The 21134-nt window shown below is 46.0% G+C and overlaps 2 protein-coding genes across 3 annotated transcripts in view; one reads left to right on the top strand and one right to left on the bottom strand.

Annotated features, from left to right (window-relative positions):
• Positions 1 to 779: 779 nt before the first annotated feature.
• Positions 780 to 12424, bottom strand: EIF4H (eukaryotic translation initiation factor 4H). 2 transcript variants are annotated; one of them, XM_030231333.2, is made up of 7 exons: positions 12260 to 12424; positions 6728 to 6909; positions 5740 to 5804; positions 5532 to 5631; positions 4802 to 4867; positions 2772 to 2930; positions 780 to 2650 (listed from the first exon to the last, which is right to left on the bottom strand). In XM_030231333.2, the coding sequence occupies exons 1-7, from the start codon at positions 12316 to 12318 to the stop codon at positions 2514 to 2516; spliced, it is 768 nt and encodes a 255-aa protein (XP_030087193.1). In that variant the 5' UTR covers positions 12319 to 12424; the 3' UTR covers positions 780 to 2513. The 2 variants fall into 2 exon arrangements, with proteins under 2 accessions (XP_030087193.1, XP_030087194.1); XM_030231334.2 differs by lacking the exon at positions 4802 to 4867.
• Positions 12425 to 14185: 1761 nt separating this feature from the next.
• Positions 14186 to 21134, top strand: part of MYBBP1A (MYB binding protein 1a) — a 53583-nt gene continuing 46634 nt past the window's right edge. The window contains exons 1-10 of the mRNA XM_018919184.3: positions 14186 to 14394; positions 14567 to 14662; positions 15476 to 15559; positions 15947 to 16021; positions 16433 to 16540; positions 17384 to 17574; positions 17861 to 18028; positions 18214 to 18331; positions 19679 to 19968; positions 20620 to 20727. Of these exons, the coding sequence (XP_018774729.2) occupies positions 14206 to 14394; positions 14567 to 14662; positions 15476 to 15559; positions 15947 to 16021; positions 16433 to 16540; positions 17384 to 17574; positions 17861 to 18028; positions 18214 to 18331; positions 19679 to 19968; positions 20620 to 20727 (1427 nt within the window). The 5' untranslated portion in view covers positions 14186 to 14205. The remainder of the gene's footprint in view (positions 14395 to 14566; positions 14663 to 15475; positions 15560 to 15946; positions 16022 to 16432; positions 16541 to 17383; positions 17575 to 17860; positions 18029 to 18213; positions 18332 to 19678; positions 19969 to 20619; positions 20728 to 21134) is intronic.

The following is a 21134-nucleotide window of genomic DNA, read 5'->3' as shown; positions in this document are numbered from 1 at the left end:
AGTGTGGCAAGAGCTGCAGGGGAGCAACTCTCACCCAGCCCTGCTCTTCCACACTCCTCAGGGTGACAGGCAGGACAGCCAGGGGCTGGCACACCGAGCTCCAGCCCAGCACTGGGACTCTGCTCAAGCTGTGCTAAGAGCAGCTCTAAAGAGAAGGTGGACTGAGTAGCTGGAAGCAGGAACACTTCCCATCCTCTCAGGCTATGGAAAGCAGTAAAACCAGCAGGGAGGTCAGAGCTCATTTCCTCAATAAAAACATGGCTCTACCTCTTCCAGCTTCCCCTGCAGTACATTAGGCACAGCCACAGCCCCAGGGCAGCAGGATGCTCCCTAACCAGGATGCCTCCTGGCTAACAGGGCAGCTGGAAAAGGTTGGAGGAAGTTGGCAGAACAGCAGCAGTTGATCCATTTACTGTCTCAGCACTCACAGTGGAAAGACACATCCTGCCTGGTGCTGGCCACAGGGCAGCAGCACCCACCTGGAGCACAGCCTGAGCAGCTGCAGCACCTGCACACTGCAGGAATTCCAGACCCCACCTGGCAGCCTCAGCAATGCACTCGAGTGACACTGAAGTCACAGGACAAAGAAGTTGGGCTCATTTCCACCCATAATTAATTTTTACAACACTGTTCCAGCACTCTTTAGATTAGATTCCTCCCCTTTATCTTTTCCTCTTCCCCCCCTTATTTTGTATCAGAATGGGACAAATTAACACAATATTTGAAAACTGAGGGGGGGAAACATGGTAGAGTAGACTCAAATAAAGACCAATGTTAAATATTACTTAATGTTTTCTTTTATTTAAAAGATCATTCACAAAATACCATATCCATAAATTTATTTTGTTATGAAGCAGAATGTGCTAAGTGTTTGGAATTCTTTTTTTTTTTCCTTTGTTTTTACATTTAAAAGTCAACTGTCTTGACTAGAAGTGAGTTTTTTATATGGGAATTTGTTCTTAAAATCTTTTCCACATTGAAGATGTAAATAGATCAATTATTTGTTTGGAATACAACCACACAAATGCATGTCTGTCTTAAATTAAGTATTAGTGTTAGACAAATGGTTCTTATCTCAGAAGCAGATTAAGTGAAAGGCAGAAAGAAGGAAAGAGTAGTTCTGTAAATTGCTGGGACTCTGACTTACAATGGGAACCTTAGGGAAGAAATTCATCACTAGCAGTGGTGCTGGTAGTGGGACAGCCGTGCTTCCAACCTCCTCTTGCAAGTACTCTGGGGTGCTGGCTGGTTTATCTCAAGGCTCTCAGCACTGGCAATGGGGGCCCAAGCTTCTCCCATACACTGGACATGTCCAAACTTCAGTGTGGAAGAACCAGGTTTTAGTTTTAAAAATTAATGATTTCTCCTTTTGCTTCAGCCTCCCCTCCCTCCTCCCACACAACACTGACCAGAAACATTTCAAGGGAAGAGAGGTGTAGTAACAAGAGATGCTTTTTACCCCAACTTCTACATGAAAATCTACACCAGAAAGATTTCTAATCTGCCCATTTTCAAGGTATTCTGAAAGCTGAGGTCCTAAAACTGTACCCCACTGGGCAAAGAAATACAGGGGATAGTGACGATCAAATACTGCATGGCAAAGTATACACTCCTTCAACAAAAATAAAAAAGTCAATTTTATTTGTAGAAACTTCATTTAAAAATTTACCAAACATGTAAAACCCAAAAAAGTAAGCAGAAAGAGCCAGTGAGCAGTTGTGCTCAAACAGGCATGGCTTTGCAGCACTAACCTTGAGCTCAGAGTTGTAGTAGCATCATACCATTTGGAAGTCAAGAGCCAGCAGCAGGAAGAGGCTGCTGGCAGAGGCTTTGTACATACTGATTCCACCAGCTCTTCACCAGGCTTGCCAGGCAAGGCATCCATTAAATTGATCCTTCCTGGCAACCCATGTGAAAGGGCAGCTGCCCCCCTTAGTTTAATAAGGGGCTCTGCTGTGAACAGTGACTATCACCAATTGTCATAAATGGTATTTCACTACTTGGTTAGAACTGTAGATTTCTGTTCAACTCATCTGGACTCTTCAGTTTTCCTCTTCAGAGCCACAGCAATACAGAACGAGACATGCAAGTCAGAAGAGGAACACTGAGGAAGTAAAAGGAAACAATACAGGGAAATAACTAAGTCTAACCTGTGCTTCTAAAGTAAAACAAACCCAGAAAGGAAGAAGTGAAGCAGCACCTTTGTCCAGAGACCTCCACACTTGTGGAAGCAGCCACACTGCCTTATCTACTGGCAACTGTGCTGCTTGGAAGGAAACAGAAGAGGGAAACTCAGCACAAAGCAGGCACTAGATACAGCAAAGCCAAGAACGTACTAAAAACCACTTGTTAACAGCTGACATGCATTCACAAGCTCTGTGTTTTCGGTTTCAAAGAGGACAAATACCAGATGGCAGGAATGGTAAACTGCAGGGTTGACATTCCAGCAGAGCTAGTCACTCTGTACTGTCTTGCTTTTTCTCCCGCCTCCCCATTCCCTCTCAACCCCAAACTCAGTCGTGTTCTTTTACTACTTCCTCCCGGGGCTTGGCTCCTCCGAAGATGGCAGAGTTTGGATTGGCTACTTGATTGAGGGGAGTATCGACTGTTCGAGGCTTGAGCTGGAGCCGGGGTCGCTGTGCTCGTTCCTCTGAAAGGAAAAACATTCCACTTGTGACACCTGCCTGGGAAGGGCAGGAGCTTTAACCTGACAAGGAAACCAGGAGTCTCCTTCATGGAGGAAGAGCAAGCCACACACAGCAGGAGTTTACCTTCTGTTGGCTCTCTGAAGTCCATGGAAGACCCACGAAGGGGAGGCCCATCTCTGAAGCGACCGGTGCCACCGCTTCCCATGGAGGCACCTGGTGGCCGCCGGTCTCCAGGGCGGGTTCCTCTACCCCGGCCTCCCAAGAAGTCATCATCTTTGAATCCTGAAGATGGAAGACAGTGAATTTAAAGAGCATCTTTTGCAATGTATTCAATCTAGATTTAGCTGGATGACTGGAAAACCTCGCTAGTCACCGCTGTCAGTCCAAGGTGATGCACTGAGAGCCTTTGCCTGCAGACAGATTGTTTCACAGAGCTCTAGCACCTTCTGGAGGAGTTGTTCAGGTTCCATTTGAAACCAAGTATACTATGCCAAGTTCACAAAGTGCTTTATCCACTTAGAGGCTTACTGGAGGGTTGGAGAGTGGATCAAGTCAGTTTAAAATATGAACCTTGGCTGCAACTTGAGTTTGTTAACATCATTAGCTGAGTTGAGAGACAGCACTACAGAGTAGTACTCAGACTCAGACAGTACTCAGAGTACTTCCATAGCCAGATCATCACACCAGCTACAACCTCAGCATGAAATCCACAGGAGCAAATTGGAAAATAGCTGGGGAATAGTGAAATACACTTATAAAAGAGAGTAAAACCCCAGGGCTGCTTAGCTGTACTATAAACTGGCCAGGCATAGGGAAAAAAAATTAAAAATTAAAAAAAAACCATTAAAAAAAACCCCAGACTTTAAACTGACTGCATTTCGTCAGTTTACGTATCACAAAAAAGTAAATCAAGAACTATCTGTCACTGACCAGAGTTCCAGTCTGTACCAGTGACTACTCCTGAGTATCTCTCCAAGCCCCCACTGCCTGCATTCCAGTGGGAGGAGGATACTTCAGGCTATCAGCATACAGAATACACTCAGATTATCAGAGGCTGCCTGGAAGAGAAAGTTGTTTGGTTCCCAACTTTTTCCACATTTTCCTTTCCACTTCAGTATTTGGCAGAGTTGCAGAGCTGTCCCTTACTTACTACAGTGCCAAACAAGCCATCTTTAAAGACTTGATCTAGAGCAAGGCTGTACAACCTGAGAAGAAAAGCTTCTGTAGCAGCTGAGACTGAAATGCTAAACTTCTGGCTCACGAATCACTCATCCAGCATTTAACAGGCTGAAATGCATCCACATTTGGAGAAGCTGCCAAGGAAGGTATGAAGCTGTGACACAGAATGCTTAGCTCCAAAGGCAGGTTAAGCACAGCACTGCAGCAAGCTCCTCTCTCCAGCACCATGCTCCAATCCATGCTGGGGGCAAGGGCACACTTTGCTTCTCCTGCATCCTTCATTCCACTCACGCAGAGACCAGACATTGCAAAGTTGTACTTGCCAACATCTCTCCATCAGAAAATGGACCAAACCCATGAGTTCAGAGGACAAAAGCAATTGTGTTAATGCCACCCTGCATTCTAATAGCTGGAAATGACTGGAAGTTAAGAGCAAACCCAGTGGCTCCATCACTACCTTCCACTCAGCAAGCTCAGTCACTTGCTGCAGCTGCATTACCAAAACAGGTCTGAAAGTTCAGGAACATTTTGCATTTACAAGTGCTTTGGAACACTAATCTGACTTTGGAGAAGTCAGTTACTTCAGGGACACACACATCACATCTCCCTGAGAAGATGAAAGCCTCTGCTCTGACAGAGTATCAGCCTTCCTACATGATCTGTCTGTTTCTGCTACTATTCAGAAATTTACTTAGTTGTATGCTTGAGAAATGTTTAAAGCAGCCACTCATAGGCTACATCTGGACAAGAACTCTGTCATTTATGGGTATTTCAAAGAATTTTCTATTGAGACATTATTCTATTTGCTCTCAAGGCAACAGAGGATTCCCCATGAGGAATCCCACCAGAGCTGCAGGATGTCCAAAGTTGGTACATACAGTAGATTCAATCAAACCAATAATGGTGACAAATGAAAATGACAACATTTCAGTGCCTTTTAGGCTTCCTATCTGTATAAGTGTTAATACTGATACCAGAATTGAAGTCATCTCTGGAATCCCATCCACCTCCTCTGGATTCTCTGGAACCTCCTCCCATTCCTAGGAAAAAAGCCACAATTGTGTTCAAGTCTGAAGCTGTGGGAAAGACTGAGCAAGGGAATACCAAACCAATGCTTCAGTCCTTCAATATTCAAAGTTATGCTGCTGGAAAATCCTTTCCTTTGGTACAACCAAGTTCCATTGCACAGGAACAAATAGTCAGTTTAAGTTCACGAAGAATAAATGGCCAGAAAACTTTCTTTAGTACACATTCAACAGAAACCTCTGGTGAGTCTGGTTCAACCAACCTTCAACTACAGGCAAGAATGTTTTCACACTGGAACAAGAGACATACTCCAAAATCAGCACGTGTCTACATGTGCTTACTCACTTTTCATACATCATCATAAAATAGTAGCAGATCAGACTGTTGGGCTTATGATTGTCCTCTGCAAGACACAACACATTAGTAGGGGTATTGGTCTCACTTCCTGGGTTAGGAGTGACAACACATCCAGCCTTTGGACACAAAGCACAGCTAAATTTCAGACACCTCAGGAGCAGCAGCAGCAGGTTAGAAACACGTACATATTTACATACAGATTTTCACTTTTCAATAGCATCTTCATGTTCACTTGCATGCCTTGTCTCAGCATTAGTCAGCACCAGAAGCCATAACTACAACCATCATATTTAAGAAACTACTTAGAAAAATGGAAGTCACCTCTGTCATCAGGCCCGCCACCTTTTCTGAAGCCAAAGCCACCTTTATCCTGTTTCCTGCCTTCTGCTATGTCCACTCGGAGTGATCGGTCACCCAAAAGCTGTTAAATCAAGGGGAGAATCTGTTCAGGATCTATCAAAAGGGCTGTCAAAGAGTTTGAGAGTTCTGCTTGTCTTTGATTTCACAAATTAATTGCAAGTGTACTTACTGCACCATCGTATGTAAGAGCTTCCTTGAGTGACTCCACCTCATCGAACTCTACGTAACAAAATCCTGTAAGAAACAAATCTCAAGTTAATAGCACTTCAAAAGGCCTCTGTAAGAGGCTACTCCTCCTGCATGCCTGCTAATAGCTTCTTTCTCTTCTAAACATGAGTTGTAATGCGCACATACAAGATGCACATGGCTTAGAAACCAATTATCATCAACAATGAACACATTTACCTGCACCTGTTAATGATAGGGCAAATCCTGAAACAGAACTCTGGGCACTCTGTGAATGCCAAGAGCCTAATTCCCTTTTTCACAGAGTTCTCATTATAGATTAGATCTGATCTATGCCTTCAGACAGTTATTCAGCTGAATATTGACACTTCATTCTTAGAGTTTTTTAATTAATTGAAATACTTATGTGGTCAGCAGTGTGATTTTGTGTTATCAGATCATTTAGTGGATTTACTCCTTTTCAAAGGCACTCTGTTATCCAAGGTAAGCCTTTTACATCCCTTAAAGTAACTTACAAATGTGGGCCATTTCCTCCAAACAATTCCCATAGCAGTTGAATTTACATCCTCTAAAAGGACTGTCTGAATGGGTTATCTACTTGCCTTTTCTCCCTGTCTACTAAAAAAAGACAAGAGCTGGAGCAATGAGAATCTTCTGATGTAAAGGAATTACTCAATACTTAAGATCATAGGATTGAAGTGGGTCAGCTCTGGTAGAATTCATACCAGACAAGGTTTGAGAAAGTTCTGTTATGTCAGGGCAAATATGACTCCTCACTCAGGTTACTCTGTATCTCAGGATGATGAAACAGTGACTCTCATTCAAATGATACACTTACACATTATCAGTGAATAAGAAAACTAGCACAAGTCAACATAAAAGCAGAAAACTGTGCTTTAGACTGAAATTCCCTTCTAAAGTGATGTTCTTACTAATTTTTCATCTACCACCAAAGAGCTATGAGCACTCACCTTTAAATTTGTCTGTTTCCTTGTCTCTGACTAGTCGTACACTCCTTATGCTGAGATCCTTGAAAATGGCATCTATGTCTCCTTGGACAGTGTTGAAGGGCAGATTTCCCACATAAGCTGTGAAAGGGGGTTCTGTTGGCAGCTCTTTATTTCTGCGGGAACCAAGGCCACCTCCACGAGACCTGTTGGAAAAAGCACAGTGCCTCTGGAGCTGCACAGCACAGCTGCTTTTGGGTGCCCTGCCCAGGTGCTGTGTTTAGCTGCAAGTCCATTTTCCCACAGCTTTGCTCCGTTTTTCTATTCTTTTGCCTGTACCTGCCACCTGAACTGCTGCTCAACTCCTTTCCAGTATTACCTGATGCAGTACTACAGTGGGAAACTGAATAAAGTACCAGGTGAATTCATTAATGAAGTGATGAATGAACTTCTTAACCCACAATTCATTAAGGAAAGCAACATAAGGTTATCTCTAATGTCCCCTGCTCAAAAACATTACCTCTAAAAAACCCCATCTTGAAATCAATTTTAGGAATAATTTATGGCAATGAAGAAATACTTGTATGGCACAGGTTTGTCAGCTTGTCTGGAAATTAAGCTGGATCCAGTGCTTTCAATTAAAGAGTATATTACCTATACCCACTCCACAATCATCCAAATAATCTCAGCAACATTTAACTTTAGAGAAACACCTTCCCCTAAGTCTGAAGCTGTGGCCATAATTGCTGGATATCTGGACTGAATTGCTTTGAACTGAACACAAAATAAATTTGGTTGAACAAGGGGTTCTGAGGCAGAAAAAAATCACATGCTGTCTGGATGCTGACCTCTTTTGTCTTGTGAGTTACAGAGGTAAACTGGGTGGTCTTTTCCTGTCTTGTCCCTCAGTACCAGTGAAACCCTTGGCACTGAGTGCTGAGGAACTAAATTGTACCAGCTAAACTCTTTATTAATGTAACACATCTGTGTGAACTTTCTGCAGAGGCCAATCTTCAAAAGCCAACTTGGAATTTCTCTACAGAGAGCAAGGTATGTACAAGACAACCTGAAGTCAGAGCTAATAGACTTGCAGACTACAGGATGCCACTGGTTCCAGCACCATTTGTCCCACATAAGCAACCTCTGACCTTTACCTGAAATATCTATTTACTACTCTGTCCATCTTCCCTTTATCACCTTCCTTCTATTGGGCTTTGCTTGTGTCTGTTCCCTTTCCCTGAGGCTCCCCATGCATTTAAAACCACGGTGGAGCATAACTTGTACCAAAGCAGGATTTGCCAATCTGACATGGACCAATTAAATAGCTGCAGAGTCCTTCCTAAAATCCAGAAGGTCAAATAATTTTATCATTTCCTTTTATTCTGGCTGGTTGCATGAAGTCAAAAAAAATCCATTGGGCAAGCAAGGCCCTTGGCAGGTTTTTTTTTCATTCAAGAATAAATATTTTACTACTAATGAATCAGATAATGCATTAAGCTTGAATAAGACTCCTTAATTCTCTAGGTGAGCCTGTCATTTGTGCCTTATTTAGCAGCTCCGTGCAGGAATCATTTGTCACCAACACCATCAACATGCTGCTAAATCTACTTGAACCACAATCTACATGTCTTTAATTAGCGTCCACCCAGGTTTGCATTTTAGCATTTTTGACAATATTCCTCATCTGCCTTTGTCTCATTAACAAGTCAAAAACATACTGGAGAACTAAAGCTGTAATAGTTTTGAATTACTTTAGTCAGAAGACTGAGTTTTAAGGAGGAACTCCAAGAAAGCTGAGTTGCTGTTCTAAATAATCCCATAATACATAGAATCAGTTCCATGCCTTTGTCCTCATTTATCATTTACAGCATTAGGAACAGCTATTAACATACCATCCATTTAACTTGCATCCAAAAAAGAAAATTTTAATGTTTATGTTCTCCAGGAACATCAGAATTGAGTTTCAAAGGAGCATTCTCTCCATGTGCAGATTGTCAGGACACTCCCTGAGCTGCCAGTCACCTAAAACCCCAGCCTGGAGCTGAGTCTGTGGCCAGACCAACAAGGTGATCAGGACAGCTGCAAAGAGCACTTTGCCAAGCTAGGAATGAGAAGGGGAACAAGGGCTGGAACTACCACTTCCACCAGCTCCATCTGAGCCACTTCTAAAACCACACTCTCAAACCCCAAAAAGATTTTCTGTGCTACAGACAAACCTCCTTTCTAACACAGTGCACCAGAACTTCAGGGACTGCATGTGTGGGAATCCATGCCCTGTTGTGCAATCCAGACTGATTTTAAAGCCACAAAATTAAATTGTCTTCTCCAATTTTATATTAAGGCTTTGGTTATCAACTATATAACTATACCTTTGGTATTCAGTTTCCATTTGAAGAACAGGAATGGTCAATAACTGAGTTTCAAACCAAGTTTCTTATGGAACTCAGGTATAGCAACAGAAAAAGCAACTGTTTCTGTACTTCTCTACATTTTTTCCAACACTGAAACAGTGAAATAAAAGGGCTGACTTCAGTAACCAAACAATGAGATTGGAAGAAGATTCTCTCATTTGCAACAAAGTAGGACAAAAGTAAAAAAATAATTGAAAACACATCTGAACTAGGCAAACCAGAGTTGTGAATGAATATCTGCACTTCCCACTCTAAGCTTCTGCTTGGACACAACTAGGTAATAACAATTATTATGTCATCTTACTGTGAGAATCTGAAAGACATGACTTGATTACCTTGTCAGAAAACCAAAGCAGAAAGCTGAAGAGGAAAGCTTGCTTCTAACAACACCCCCACTACAATTAAACTTTGGTGGGCTGAGTTAATGACTTTGGCCATATTGGGTAGAAAACAACTCAACTCCCATTTTAGAGCTACTCTTATGCAAAGTTTAGTTAGGTCTCCAGAAAAGATCTACCAGAAGTTCAAAATTAAGGATATTTTGAAAGTCAGTATCTGAGTTAAACAGCCTTTCCCTAGAGATCAAAGCTCAAGATTTGCCTTTTGCACAGCACAGAGACAATGGCCCACCCTGGCTTCTGACATCAGAGCTTTTCTGGGGCAGCACAAGGATTAGCAGGATGACAGTGCCAACCCTCCAAGACCACAACACCAAATTCAAACCCAATTTATTCAAGCAACCCAGGACATGTCTGGAGTAAGTATCAGATGCCTTCAGCAAAATGCTTACCCCAGCCTAAAAATGAGGAGTAATCTTTTAATGCTCGATGGGTGAGACACAGGATGCAAGCTGCCAGAAGCACAAGGACTAACTCCCCACTTTCACTGAACTGTGCCACGCTTCAGCAGGTGAATCTTAACCTTTAGTAGGGTGCCCAGCACTTCAAGCCACACCTAAATAAACAGCCTAGCAGTGAGTTAGGAGTGGTAAACACTCCTCTTCTTTCAGCTCTGAGAAGCACTACAGACACTCTCAGTTTCAACTAGGCCTTGGTATACTTATCTACAGGTCTTCCTGTCAAATTTTGGGCTCCAAAATACTTTCTAAAAAGCTTACAGTAAGCCTTTTGCCATTTATGTCAGCATCATATTCTTCACCAGGAATAAAGTGGTGAAGTGATTCTTTAAGTGATTTCATAATATCCCCTAATGTTATGATTCAGCTTTTAGTCAGTGCATCACTGAACATCTCAGGTGCAGCAAATCCCCTCTCATCACACCAGTCATATCTCGATGCTCTTCCACCATTATTTTGATGATTATGAGAAAGAGGCAGATAACTTCCATATGTTAGAACCTGTTGGGCACTGATTTCCCATCTGTCACACTGAAATCCTGTGCTCACTTGCTATGTACACCAAAGGTTATGCAAAATGCAACTTCCACAAAAACTACCACATCTCAGCTGAGGTCACGCTATTCCTACAGTCCTAGAGCACCTAAAATGAGAAGGAGCCATTTTAAATTAAATGGGATTCTTTAATCAGAACCTTCAAGAACAGTCATGTTTTCACTACACTTCATTTATTACAGGACTTCATACAATGTACACAGAGAGTAAACTGTGAGTTAGCTATTAGTAACTTAATAATGATAACAATAAATTAGAGAGAAGTATACACTGGACTCTAATACTAGTTTAGAACTGCAGGTAAATTAGAATTAGTACATTTTCTTATCTGTAAAGACATCTACTAATTTGCAGGATGCCTTTAGTTTACCAAGCAAGGATCCACATCTTCCCTGACAGCAGATTTAAGTTCTCTTACAGGAATCTAAATAATATTTTACCTGGCATTTTATTACTTTACAGAATTAGCCTACACTGATCAGACAGACTGTGCAGCAATATCTGAGTTTATAAAGAGTCAAGTATCACTTTAGGCTGCTGGCAAGGCTATTTTGTTACAGAATTTAAAAAAATAACAGAAATGCGAGTGGCTACATCATCTGTTTGCTCTGGGACATTTCTGAATTAAACACAAAGGGTATCAGTGCATGAAAATGAGCTTGAAAAGCTTAAAGTGTCAGAGTCCTTCCCAAGACAGAAAAAACTTACTGCTGTTCTAACTCCAGCAGCTCCTCCCTGCTGCCTAAACAGTCTGAAACGAAACCAAGTTATTTATCTAAGAGCAGAAAAGGACACGAACACACTTTTGATGAGGAAATACACCCTGGAAGATAAGATTATACAGTAACACACTACGGAAGACTTGCTCACAAAGAAGTTTATTCTACAGATGTACGCCTACTGTTTTATTTCAGAGAAACTTGTAACGGCACCAGCCTCCAAAAAAAATCAATTGTTTGATTGCACCTTCCTAGCTTGATTTAACACAAACTTCTAATTACGGGTTGTTGTCTTTGTAGCTCCTCCCCTAAACACTCCAGCAGAGACAAGCCCGATTCCTCAGGATCAGGGATTTGCAGTCAGCACCCGGAGTCCCGGATAACGCAGGACCGCGGCTGCCGGCTCTACTCGTGCGGAGACACCACAAAGCCCTCCCATCTCCTCCCGCCGCAGGCACCACAACGCTGCCCGCTCCCGGGGGCGTCTCGTCCCGCCAGCACAGCGGCCTCCGGCCCTGCTCCGGTCCTTCGGGGACGTTCCCTCCGCCCATCCCGGCTCCGCACAGCTCCTCACGGCCTTCCTTGGCTCTGGCCCAGCACCTCCCTAAATCCCCCCCTCCACTCGCCTCCGGGACGGCGGGAACAGCGACACCCTCTTACTCCCGCCCCTTCCCGGCGCTCCCGAGCCGCCCGGCCCCGGATCTTGCGGCGCCGGCCGGAGCAGTGCGGGCACGGCCGGGACCCCCCAGGACCGCAGCCCCCGCCCCGCCGCACAAAGCGGACCAGCGAAAGGGCACCCCCCCGTCCCAGAGGAGGGCGGACGGGGGGCAGAACGAGCCCAAACAGTTCCCAGAGGCGGCGCCCCCGTCCCGCAACCCCCGCCCGCCATCCCCGCCGAGCGGGGCAGGCCGGGCCCCGCGGCCGCGCCCCCGCCTCGCCCGGCCGGGGCCCCTGCTCCCCGCTGCCGTCCCAGCTACGGAGGGGAGCCCCAAGTGCTGTCCCCGGCCCCGCTCACCCGCGGCCGCCGCCGAAGCTGCTGTAGGCCCGGTCGTCGTAGGGATCGAAATCCGCCATCGCCGCCGCGGCCTCGTCCCCGTGCGAGCGTGACAGGACCGCGCCCGAGGACCCCGCAACGCTTATATACGGCGGCGCGCGGGCCGGGGCTGCCCCGCGCGGTGCCTGTCTCCAGCTCCCCGCCCCGACGGGGCTGTCCCCGCTGCTGCCTGTCGGGAGGTGCACGGCGCGGCTCGCTCCCGTCGGCTCTGCGTCGCGATTTGCCCGGGCATCCGGTCGGTGTCTGCTCTGCGATCTGCGCGGGATCTACGCGCGGCTCCGCCCGGGGATCTGCTCCGGTTCTGCCCGGGATCTGCCCGTGGATATGCCCGATGTCTGTCGGGGATAGCCCCGGGGATGTGCCTGGGCTGCGCTGCGGTGAGCGTTGGACACTCCAGTGCCGATCCAGGGCCAGCCCGCGGCTCTCATTCCCCGAGCATCCCGCTGTCGCTGCGGGCAGGGATCACAGGGCTCATGGAAATGGATCCTGCTCCAGGTGTCACAGTCATCCACAGTGATCACAGGGATGGATCCTGCTCCGGGGCCATTCCCTGCACTCCCGCGCGTGTCTGGCAGCAACACGCAGTGTTTACAGGGCTGCTGGGGGATAGTGCTGGATTTTATTGCAAATTATGACAACGGGCTGTACCCGAGAGCTTCACAGTGTCCTTAAAAAAATACCATTTGTACCAGCTGGTTTGTCTCCTTTTGCCAGGCCATAATTTAATGTTTTTTAATAAAACCACACCTCATACGATAACCGGCTATGCCCACGGCTCGTGTCCCTGACCCTGCGCTGCCGATCCCGGCTCACCCCGCAGGCTTTGCCCCTCTGTGCCGGGCCAGCCCCGCGGGGACAGGATCCAGCCGGGATCCTGGATCGCAGCCTCCCTCCAGGGACGCGAACCGGGTGAGGGAAGCCCGGGAGCCCTCGGGGCAGGGCAGAGGAGGCAGGAATGAGTCCAGCGGAGGAGCCGGCCTGGGGGCCAGGGAGGGAACGTAGCGCTGAGGGGAGCGGGGCTGTTGTAATATGTGGAATATGCCAAGATTGTCTTCAATAGTAATGTTCTTCAATGTAAGATCTAAGATCTTTGCATACTTTCAGCAAGAAAGGAGACCCAAACCGTGGGGCCGGCAGCATGCCTTACTCAAGGACATCCTGGAACGAATGAGCATTAAGGATGTAGTAAATTCAGATTTTGGTGTACGTCTGTGTATACTTTGCTAACTTAGCAGAAGATTCAAGATCCATGTATCCCATAGCTGATCTATGTTCATTATAATTCTAAAGATGCTGTGAAGACCCTTCCCCTCAACATGTGTAGAAGTTAGCTGAGGTTACACAACTTGTAAATTACTAATCAATCCCGATAGATGGGCAATACTTAGAAAGTTTCTAACTCCCAACTGAGTATAAATAATGGGGTGAAAAGCCTGGTGGGGCGTGCTGGATTTGTGGAACACCACCGAGCACCGCGGCTCGCGAAACTCTGAAATAACCCATCAAAGTGTCTGTCCAGTGTGTCACGACTGGCTTGCGGCACACCGGGAAAGCAATCCGAATTTGTGGGATGAGGGGCTGAGGAGATGGGTGGGAAGGGCGGCCATGAGGGGAGCGGGGTCTGAGGGGACAGGGGTGGGAAGGGCGGCCATGAGGGGAGCGAGGTCTGAGGGGCCGGGAGGAGCTGAGGGGAGCGGGGCTGAACGGCCATGAAGCGCCGAAAGGAGCGGGTATGAAGGGTCGGGAGGAGCTGAGACACGATCATGAGGGCACCGGGTCTGAGGTACCGGGGTGGGGGGGACTGAGGAGAGCGGCTCACACGGCGGCCGAGCCCGTCCCGCGGCAGCCGCGCTGCCCCGGAAGAGGCGGAGCGGGCGGGCGGCCCCACGTGCGGCAGCGGTGGCGGCATGGCGGGGATGGGGCAGATGGGGCAGATGGAGGCGCGGGGCGGCGGCGCGGCGGTGACCGACCCCCGCGGGGTGCTGCGGCAGGGCCGCGCCTTCCTCGACTTCTTCTGGGACATCGCTAAGCCGGAGCAGGAGGTGCGGCTGGCGGCCACTGAGAGCCTCCTGCGGCATCTGCAGGAGGGCAAGAAGGTGAGGCGGGGGCCGTGGGTGCGGGCGGGCAGTGGTTCATCACACGGCTCATCCCTCCGCTCCCTCTGGGGAACGCGGCAGTGCGGACGGGGCGCGGGCCGGGCCCGGGGGTCTGGCGGCCGGGCCGCCCTCGGAGCAGCCCGGACACCGCCCAGCTCGGTGTCTCTTGCAGGATGATGAACTCAAGTACACCCTGAAGCGGCTGGTGGAGGGACTGGGAGCCACCCGCGAGGCCGCCCGCCCTGGTTTCAGCTTGGCCTTGGCGCAGGTCAGTGTTTCCCAGCGCGGGTCAGAACCGTCGGCAGCCTCTGTCCATGCCTGGGGTCACTTTTGCTGTCTGTGCAAGGCTGGAGGACTCCCTTCTGTGCACATGGGAGGGAAGGCTCTCACAATAACCCTAGTGGATTTCTGGTTTAGAAACTTACAAAGTTATGAACTATACCAATATCACATTCATACTACAGAATTCAGTCCTGCTTCAAGGACCATCCTTGATTTACAAATTTTGACCAAGTTTTCAATTATTCTGCATTTAGTACTATTACTGCTTGTTAAAACTGCCTTGCTCTTGGTCTTGGTTGGTTGATGTGGGATATCTGCCCTTCCTCTAGGCCAGGCTGCTCCAAGTCCATCCAGCCTTGCCTTGAACATTTCCAGGGATGGGGCAGCCACAGCTTCTCTGGGTAACCTGTGCCAGAGCCTCACTGCCCTGACAGAGAATGATCCCTTCCTAATATCTAACCTAAATTGGCCTTCTGTCAATGTGAAGTCATTCCTCCTTGTCCTGCCATTCTGGGACTCCAGAGTCCCTCTGTAGCTCTCTTGGAAGCTCTTTAGGCACTGGAAAAAGCTCTGAGCTCTCCTTGGAGAGAGAAGGAGAGCTCCTTCTTCAAGCTGCACAACCCCAGCTCTTCCAGCCTACTTCCTGTTCTGTACATCTTTACTGATCTGCCTGTCTTCATTCTGGCCTGATAAAGCAGCACATCTGATGCTGTGCTGAACAACTCTTCAGTTCTATTTTAGCTTAACCCAATATAACGTCATGAAATAGAAGAACTGCAAACTCCATCTCTCTCCTCAGGTTTTGCAGGCTTTTGAGGAAATTCCACTGTGCAGCATTTTGGAACAGATAAAAGAAAAACACAATCTGGAAAAAGTGAAAAAAGTAAGTGAGCTCATGGCAGCATTTGCCAACTGCTGCCTAATTGGTCTCTATTCTTTGAAGTCTTGGTGTATAGTGTAGTTTTGGGGTTCGTGTTAAAGCAAGTGGCTATAATGAAATAACAAATATTTCTAGAAATTGGAAGTTGATGACATTGTCATCTGGCCCTGTTTTAGGTGAGATTTGTCAGTGTGATGAAGAGGTACTCTGAGACAGTTCCTAAACATTGTGCAGGGGGTTGCTTTTCAGTATGTTCTCTTCCCATGGTGGGGTGTTCAAGGCTGGATTTTCCTGCCCTGTTGATCCACTGATTGTGCAGCTGCATGTGAGCTCTAGCCTCTTAGGAACGTAAATTTTTTACTTATTTCCCTTTTTTTTTTCCTCTTTCAGAAACTTGTAAGAAATGCTGCTTTTGGGAACTTTTTTGGAGTGATGGCTCTGTTCCAGTCGGGGCGGCTTGTGAAGGTAACACTGCTGTCAGGTGTGTCAGTTCTGCTTCTGGGTCTTCTGATGTGCAAAGAGGATTGACAGAGAAAGGCTGGGTCACTGGGTAATCAGTGCAGTGATACTTGAACCATCAAGTTCAGTTCATTTCTATTGTGCCACTCTTTGTGCCTTTTTAAAGTCTGTTCCTGAGTAGAATGTAGGAACTGTGTCAAATAGTACAGGAGGCTCCTACCTCTCCTGGAAGGGAGGAATCTTGTCATATTCAGCTGGAAAACACAATTTTGGAAAAAGATGAGTGACCAATCAAGAAACAAAATTGTGTTTCTTATTACAAGTAGCCATAAACATCTAAAGTATGGATTATCTCCTGAGCCTTCAGCTTGATTTCTGATGTATGTCCGCTGGTTTTGGCTTATCTTTCCTTTGTAGGACCGGAAAGCTCTGCTGGAGAGCATCCAGCTTCTCCAGCAGCTGACAAACCACCAAACACACCTCAGAGATCTCCCACGCAAAACTCTCATTGACATCACCTCTGAGGTACAGGCACAGCATGTGGCCTTGGGGCTTGTGGGGCAGGGGGAAGAGAGAGTTTGGCTTTGGGGTCAGGTTTTCCTTTAGTTTGTTCATAGCTGGAAGTTATAGGGGGTGTGGAAGGGTGAGTGTAAACTGTGGGAGTTGTCCCTGTATTGCCTGTGTGCAGATTCTTGTGTTCTGGGAAGGGTGCTCTGGTTTAGCTTGGTTTGACTTCATCGTGGACAATCCCACAGCCCTGTTGTTTCCCATTTCATTTGCTTGGATTATGTGTTAGACCATGTGCTCCTTTGGGCAGATGTATGCTGAATACTCTGAACAGCAAAACCACCTATTTTATGCAGCAGACCTGGGCCTAAGGTTGAATTTTGGGCTGTTGGGAATGAAATTATGTAGGGACAAGGAGTAAAGAGCTCAGAGTATGTAGTAAAAGAAAAGAGTTTATTTCCTTTTTTTAAAGTGGGTATTATTTGTACACATGAAGACTAGCAGGGTTAAATAAAAACAGAGAGTTTCCTTTTCCCTGGGTTGCCTGGCTGTACAGGCAGAGCAGTCAGACAGCAAGAGAACAATTGCAGCTGGAGTCAGTTGACCAGAATTGCTGTCTGATGACAGCATACTGTCCTACTCCCCATGGTTAAGCACCTGGGACTGTCTGGCAGTCATGGACACATCCACTATTTATTTTTCATTGTGTCACCATAAAGACTATTTCTAGAGTTTCCAGAACACTGCAAGCTTTTAGTAAAATGTTCTCCAACGCAGATACTTTAATGTGCTTACTTCACTGCAAGTTAGTAAAATGCCCTCAGGTATTTCTTATATGCTCTCACCCTCGTTCCTGTCTAGGTACCTGAAACTGTGTTTGAGGAGGTCCTGTTTGACATCTTGCAAGGTGACCTCTCTTCAGCCTTCACATCTCCAGAGAACCTGCACCTTTTGCTTGTGGGTATGCAGAAATTCCCTGGTGTTCTGAAACCTAAAAAGCTGAAGAAGCTGTTTGGCTCATCTACTGTTGTAAATAAGGAAAATGTTTCCAGGTAAGTTCTTAAATAAGGAGGTTTAAATGAGCATTACTTTTCTCTTGGCTAGCAGTGAGAGAAATGTGGCTGTGATTCTGATTCCTGCTTGTATTTACCACTGCAGGTGCTGCTAAGGGTTAGGTGTCAATTGTTCTGCAGGTTCCCAAGTTATAGTTGTGTCATTTCTCCCAGGGGGCACAGCCTGCAGTTCTCGGGAAATGTTCTGTATCTTTCAGCAGGATGATTTTGGCCTTCAGCAATTCCCTTTCAGGTCAGATCTCTCACATTATTTTATTTCTTCTAGACTTGTAGAGCTTCTGAAAAGTGCTGCCAAGTCTGAGAAGGAAGACAAGAAATTGCCCAGTGTAGTGTTTGATTTGCTACAAGTTGCACTGAAGGAAGGTGCCTTTGAACTGTTCTGGAATGAAGTTGTGGAGAACGGGCTATTGAAGGAGAAATCAGGACCTGTGAGGTTTGTTTTAACATACACTCTCTGTGGTTTCCCATGTTATCCTTCTGTTTCTTGACCCAGAAGTTTTGACTTCATCTCCCTGCACGCTCCTGTACCCTGCCCCAGCACTTCCTCTCAGTCTTAGCCCTGTGAGTGGATTTCCTGCCGTGCTTTAGCCTGAGGGAATGTTCTTTGTTCCCACTCAGTTACATGTGCTACCGGTTGCTGGGCAGGGCTCTGCCCTTGCTGTCCCTGGAGCAGCTGCAGGTGGTTCTCAAAGGGAAGGTGATGCTGCACTATGGAGAACACGTGGTAGCAACTCAGGTAGGTCTTGGAACAAACTAAAGGCCATGTCTTGAGCACGAGCAGGTCTCTGCCCCACTTCTAGTTTCAAATCATCTTGTATAGTAAAAGTTTATGTAATATTAGACATTCAACTCTTACTAAAAGCAAGGGTATTGTATGGTCATTGGTTGCAGTGGAGCCTGTGTTTGATTGTCATTGCCTATTTTAAGGGTATGGAAACTGTTCAGCACTGTCTCACCTGCTTTCATTGCTGCTGCCAGGAAAGCTCTAATGAGGGGGGGGGAAGCAGAGGAAGGGCAGCCCTCAGCAAATTGACAGTGTCATGTGTTGTCCTTTAACAGTCTCTTTGCTTTTGTGTGTCCAGAAGCTCCTTTTTGTTGATCATTGTGCTGGGTGTCGCATGAACGTTGGAAGGCAAAGACAAAAAGGGACAACTCATGCTTTTGTTTGTTAGTGCTTGTTTCAATAAGCACATCTGAGGTTTTAGCACAAAAATTATTTGGGATTGGATTTTGGAGCTCCTCTTCCTCTTTCCCTACTGGGAAGCCTGCAAACAACACAAGCCTGCAGTAAACAGAGGAAAAGTGAAGGGGGAGTACTGATAAAACTGTCTTTTAGCTTGGCTTTTTGTGGTAACAGAATCCCAAACCTCCTCATGTGTGCCCAGAAATAGTTGTTGTATCTTGGGAGAGATAGGTCTGTGTGATCTTTTTGTTCTGTTATCAGAGCAGCCATAGGTGTGTGGGTTTGCTCTGCAAATACTGCATACCATGGTGCCTCCCTGAATGGACTGGCTTTCTCCAGGATTTATCCACTGGCTTAGTAGTTTTCCTATTTCTTACTTTCTGTGCTTGTTGCACAGAAAATTAGGCTGTGATCTTCCGTGTGCTTCAATTTTTTTTATTTGGTTCCTGTCTGAAATGTACAAATCCCCTGAAGACAACAAGACTGAATGGAAGAAGCTCCTAATATTGTTGATGATGAGAGAGTAATGATGAAAAGATCTTCGTTTGAATTTGATTCTAGTTTTGGGGTTTGTTTTGTTTCTTGACATAAGAAGAAGTAAATGCTTCAAGAAGTAAATGCTGTTAAAGAGGTTTCAAGAAGTAAATGCTGTTACCTTGTACATCCTTATGGGATTCTGGTGATTGTTGGAGATGGAGCTAGGCAAAGCTGGAGTCTGATATTTACTAGCAGTTATCTTCCTGATTCTACTTTTTTAATCAACAAGGGAGTAAATAAACCTGATTCACTTGAGAGGTCCCTTCCAACCCAGGCCATTCTCTGATTCTGTGATTTTTATTTACAGAGCCATTCAGTCTGAGTGTGAAGTTGCTGACCTGCTTCTTTGACCATGTTTTTCAGTCTCCCCAGGGATTTAAGTTTGTTGCAGAAATGGAGGGATATATAGATACATTTCTGAGTGGCTGCGATGACCCAGAGAGGCAACTGGCTGTGATGATGGGCTTCTCCACCCTTACCCATCAAGGGAGGCCAGTGTTGTTGAGTACTTCCAGGGTAGTCAGACATCTGCAGGCAGTGGCCTTGCAAAAATACATCTGCTGGCTCAAAGACATGTTCCTCAGGCCAGACTTGGACTGTTGTTTGGACTTCTCAAGTAACCGGCAGAAACAGAACCGGCAAAACGCAGACATGTGAGTACCTGGGCACTGCACCTTCCTCTCAACATCTGCTGGTTCCCTTGCCATGAGTTGAGAATTGTTTATTTCCTTTGTCTCTGAAAGTTTAGCCCCAGAATCTGACTCTTTCACTGGGATAAAATTCTATTCTGCAAATTCTGCAAGCATATTGAGAACCAGTCAGCCTGCCCAAAGCAGACTGGATCACCAAAAGAGCCTTTTCTCTTCTTTTTCTAGTCCTGACAATTGCTTTGGAGAATGTGTCTGGTGGTTTCCTCTTTCACTACAGCTTCTCAGGTCTTTGTAGTAATTGTGCCTCCCTTTTATTTGTGTGTTAGACAGGCTGGCATTCAGGCCAGATTGTGTGTTACCTGGCACCTATAAACCTCACTGTACTGACTGCTGCAATTCTTGAAGTGCTTTTTGCTCTTCAGACTCTGCAGACTCTTTGGGGTAAATAGGCCACCTTTTGCATAGTAAAAAGCAAACTTGAGAAGATTATATCTCTTCTTTTGTACCTGTTGCTTTGTTACTACATAACTTCACCAGTTTTAGTGTAAAGCCTCTAAATATCTGAAAGTCACCTCCTGATGCAGTGGATTGTGCAGGGTATTTATGCTGGGTTAGTGTTCAAACTGCTGATTGTGCCCACCTTCTTATGCAAAGAGCACAACAGAAGATTGCTCGATTGAGAAGATGGATCATCCACCGACTGGTTAACATCACTGAAAGTGCCACCAGAAAAGAAGAGAGCCTTGTGATGGACATTGCCAGGTGAGACTGATATAAAGACACATGTGCTGGGGATAATTGTGTGTAGCTCAACAGCAGTATTCCAGATAAGCTGTCCCCATGACACTAGGCAAATCCAGTAGTGGAAATGCTCCATAATAAATCATTTTGGAGCCTAAGTTTTGTTTTCAAAATACCTTCTGTGTAATCGGACTAACCTGTGTCATAAGTAGTTGGTGCTTAAAATCACATTAGTCCCATTTATTTTCAGTAAATTTTCCATTCCTTCTTGCCTAAACTGCTTGAAGATATTATTTTTACCCAGGTCTTAATAAGTATTTATCTATCACTTAAAGTGTCTTGGAGAGTATGACCCACATCTGACAGTCTTAGTATTGTGTTTTGTGATCGTAAGTGTTGGTGCTTCAGTTTTGTAAAGTTCTGAGCAT

This window comes from Serinus canaria, chromosome 19 (genome assembly GCF_022539315.1).
Source record: "Serinus canaria isolate serCan28SL12 chromosome 19, serCan2020, whole genome shotgun sequence".
Taxonomy (NCBI): Eukaryota; Metazoa; Chordata; class Aves; order Passeriformes; family Fringillidae; genus Serinus; species Serinus canaria.
Note: the sequence above shows the minus strand (reverse complement) of the source record. Positions and strands in the feature narration are given on the sequence as shown.

Bases quoted from the DNA above. Each gene is read 5' to 3' on its own strand.
- EIF4H (XM_030231333.2), bottom strand. From the start codon at position 12,318: ATGGCGGATTTCGATCCCTACGACGACCGGGCCTACAGCAGCTTCGGC. The intron at 5,805-6,727 runs GTGAGTGCTCAT...TGTTTCTTACAG, and splicing joins GGAAACAGACAAATTTAAAG to GATTTTGTTACGTAGAGTTC. The intron at 2,651-2,771 runs GTAAACTCCTGC...TTTTCCTTTCAG, and splicing joins CTTCAGAGAGCCAACAGAAG to AGGAACGAGCACAGCGACCC.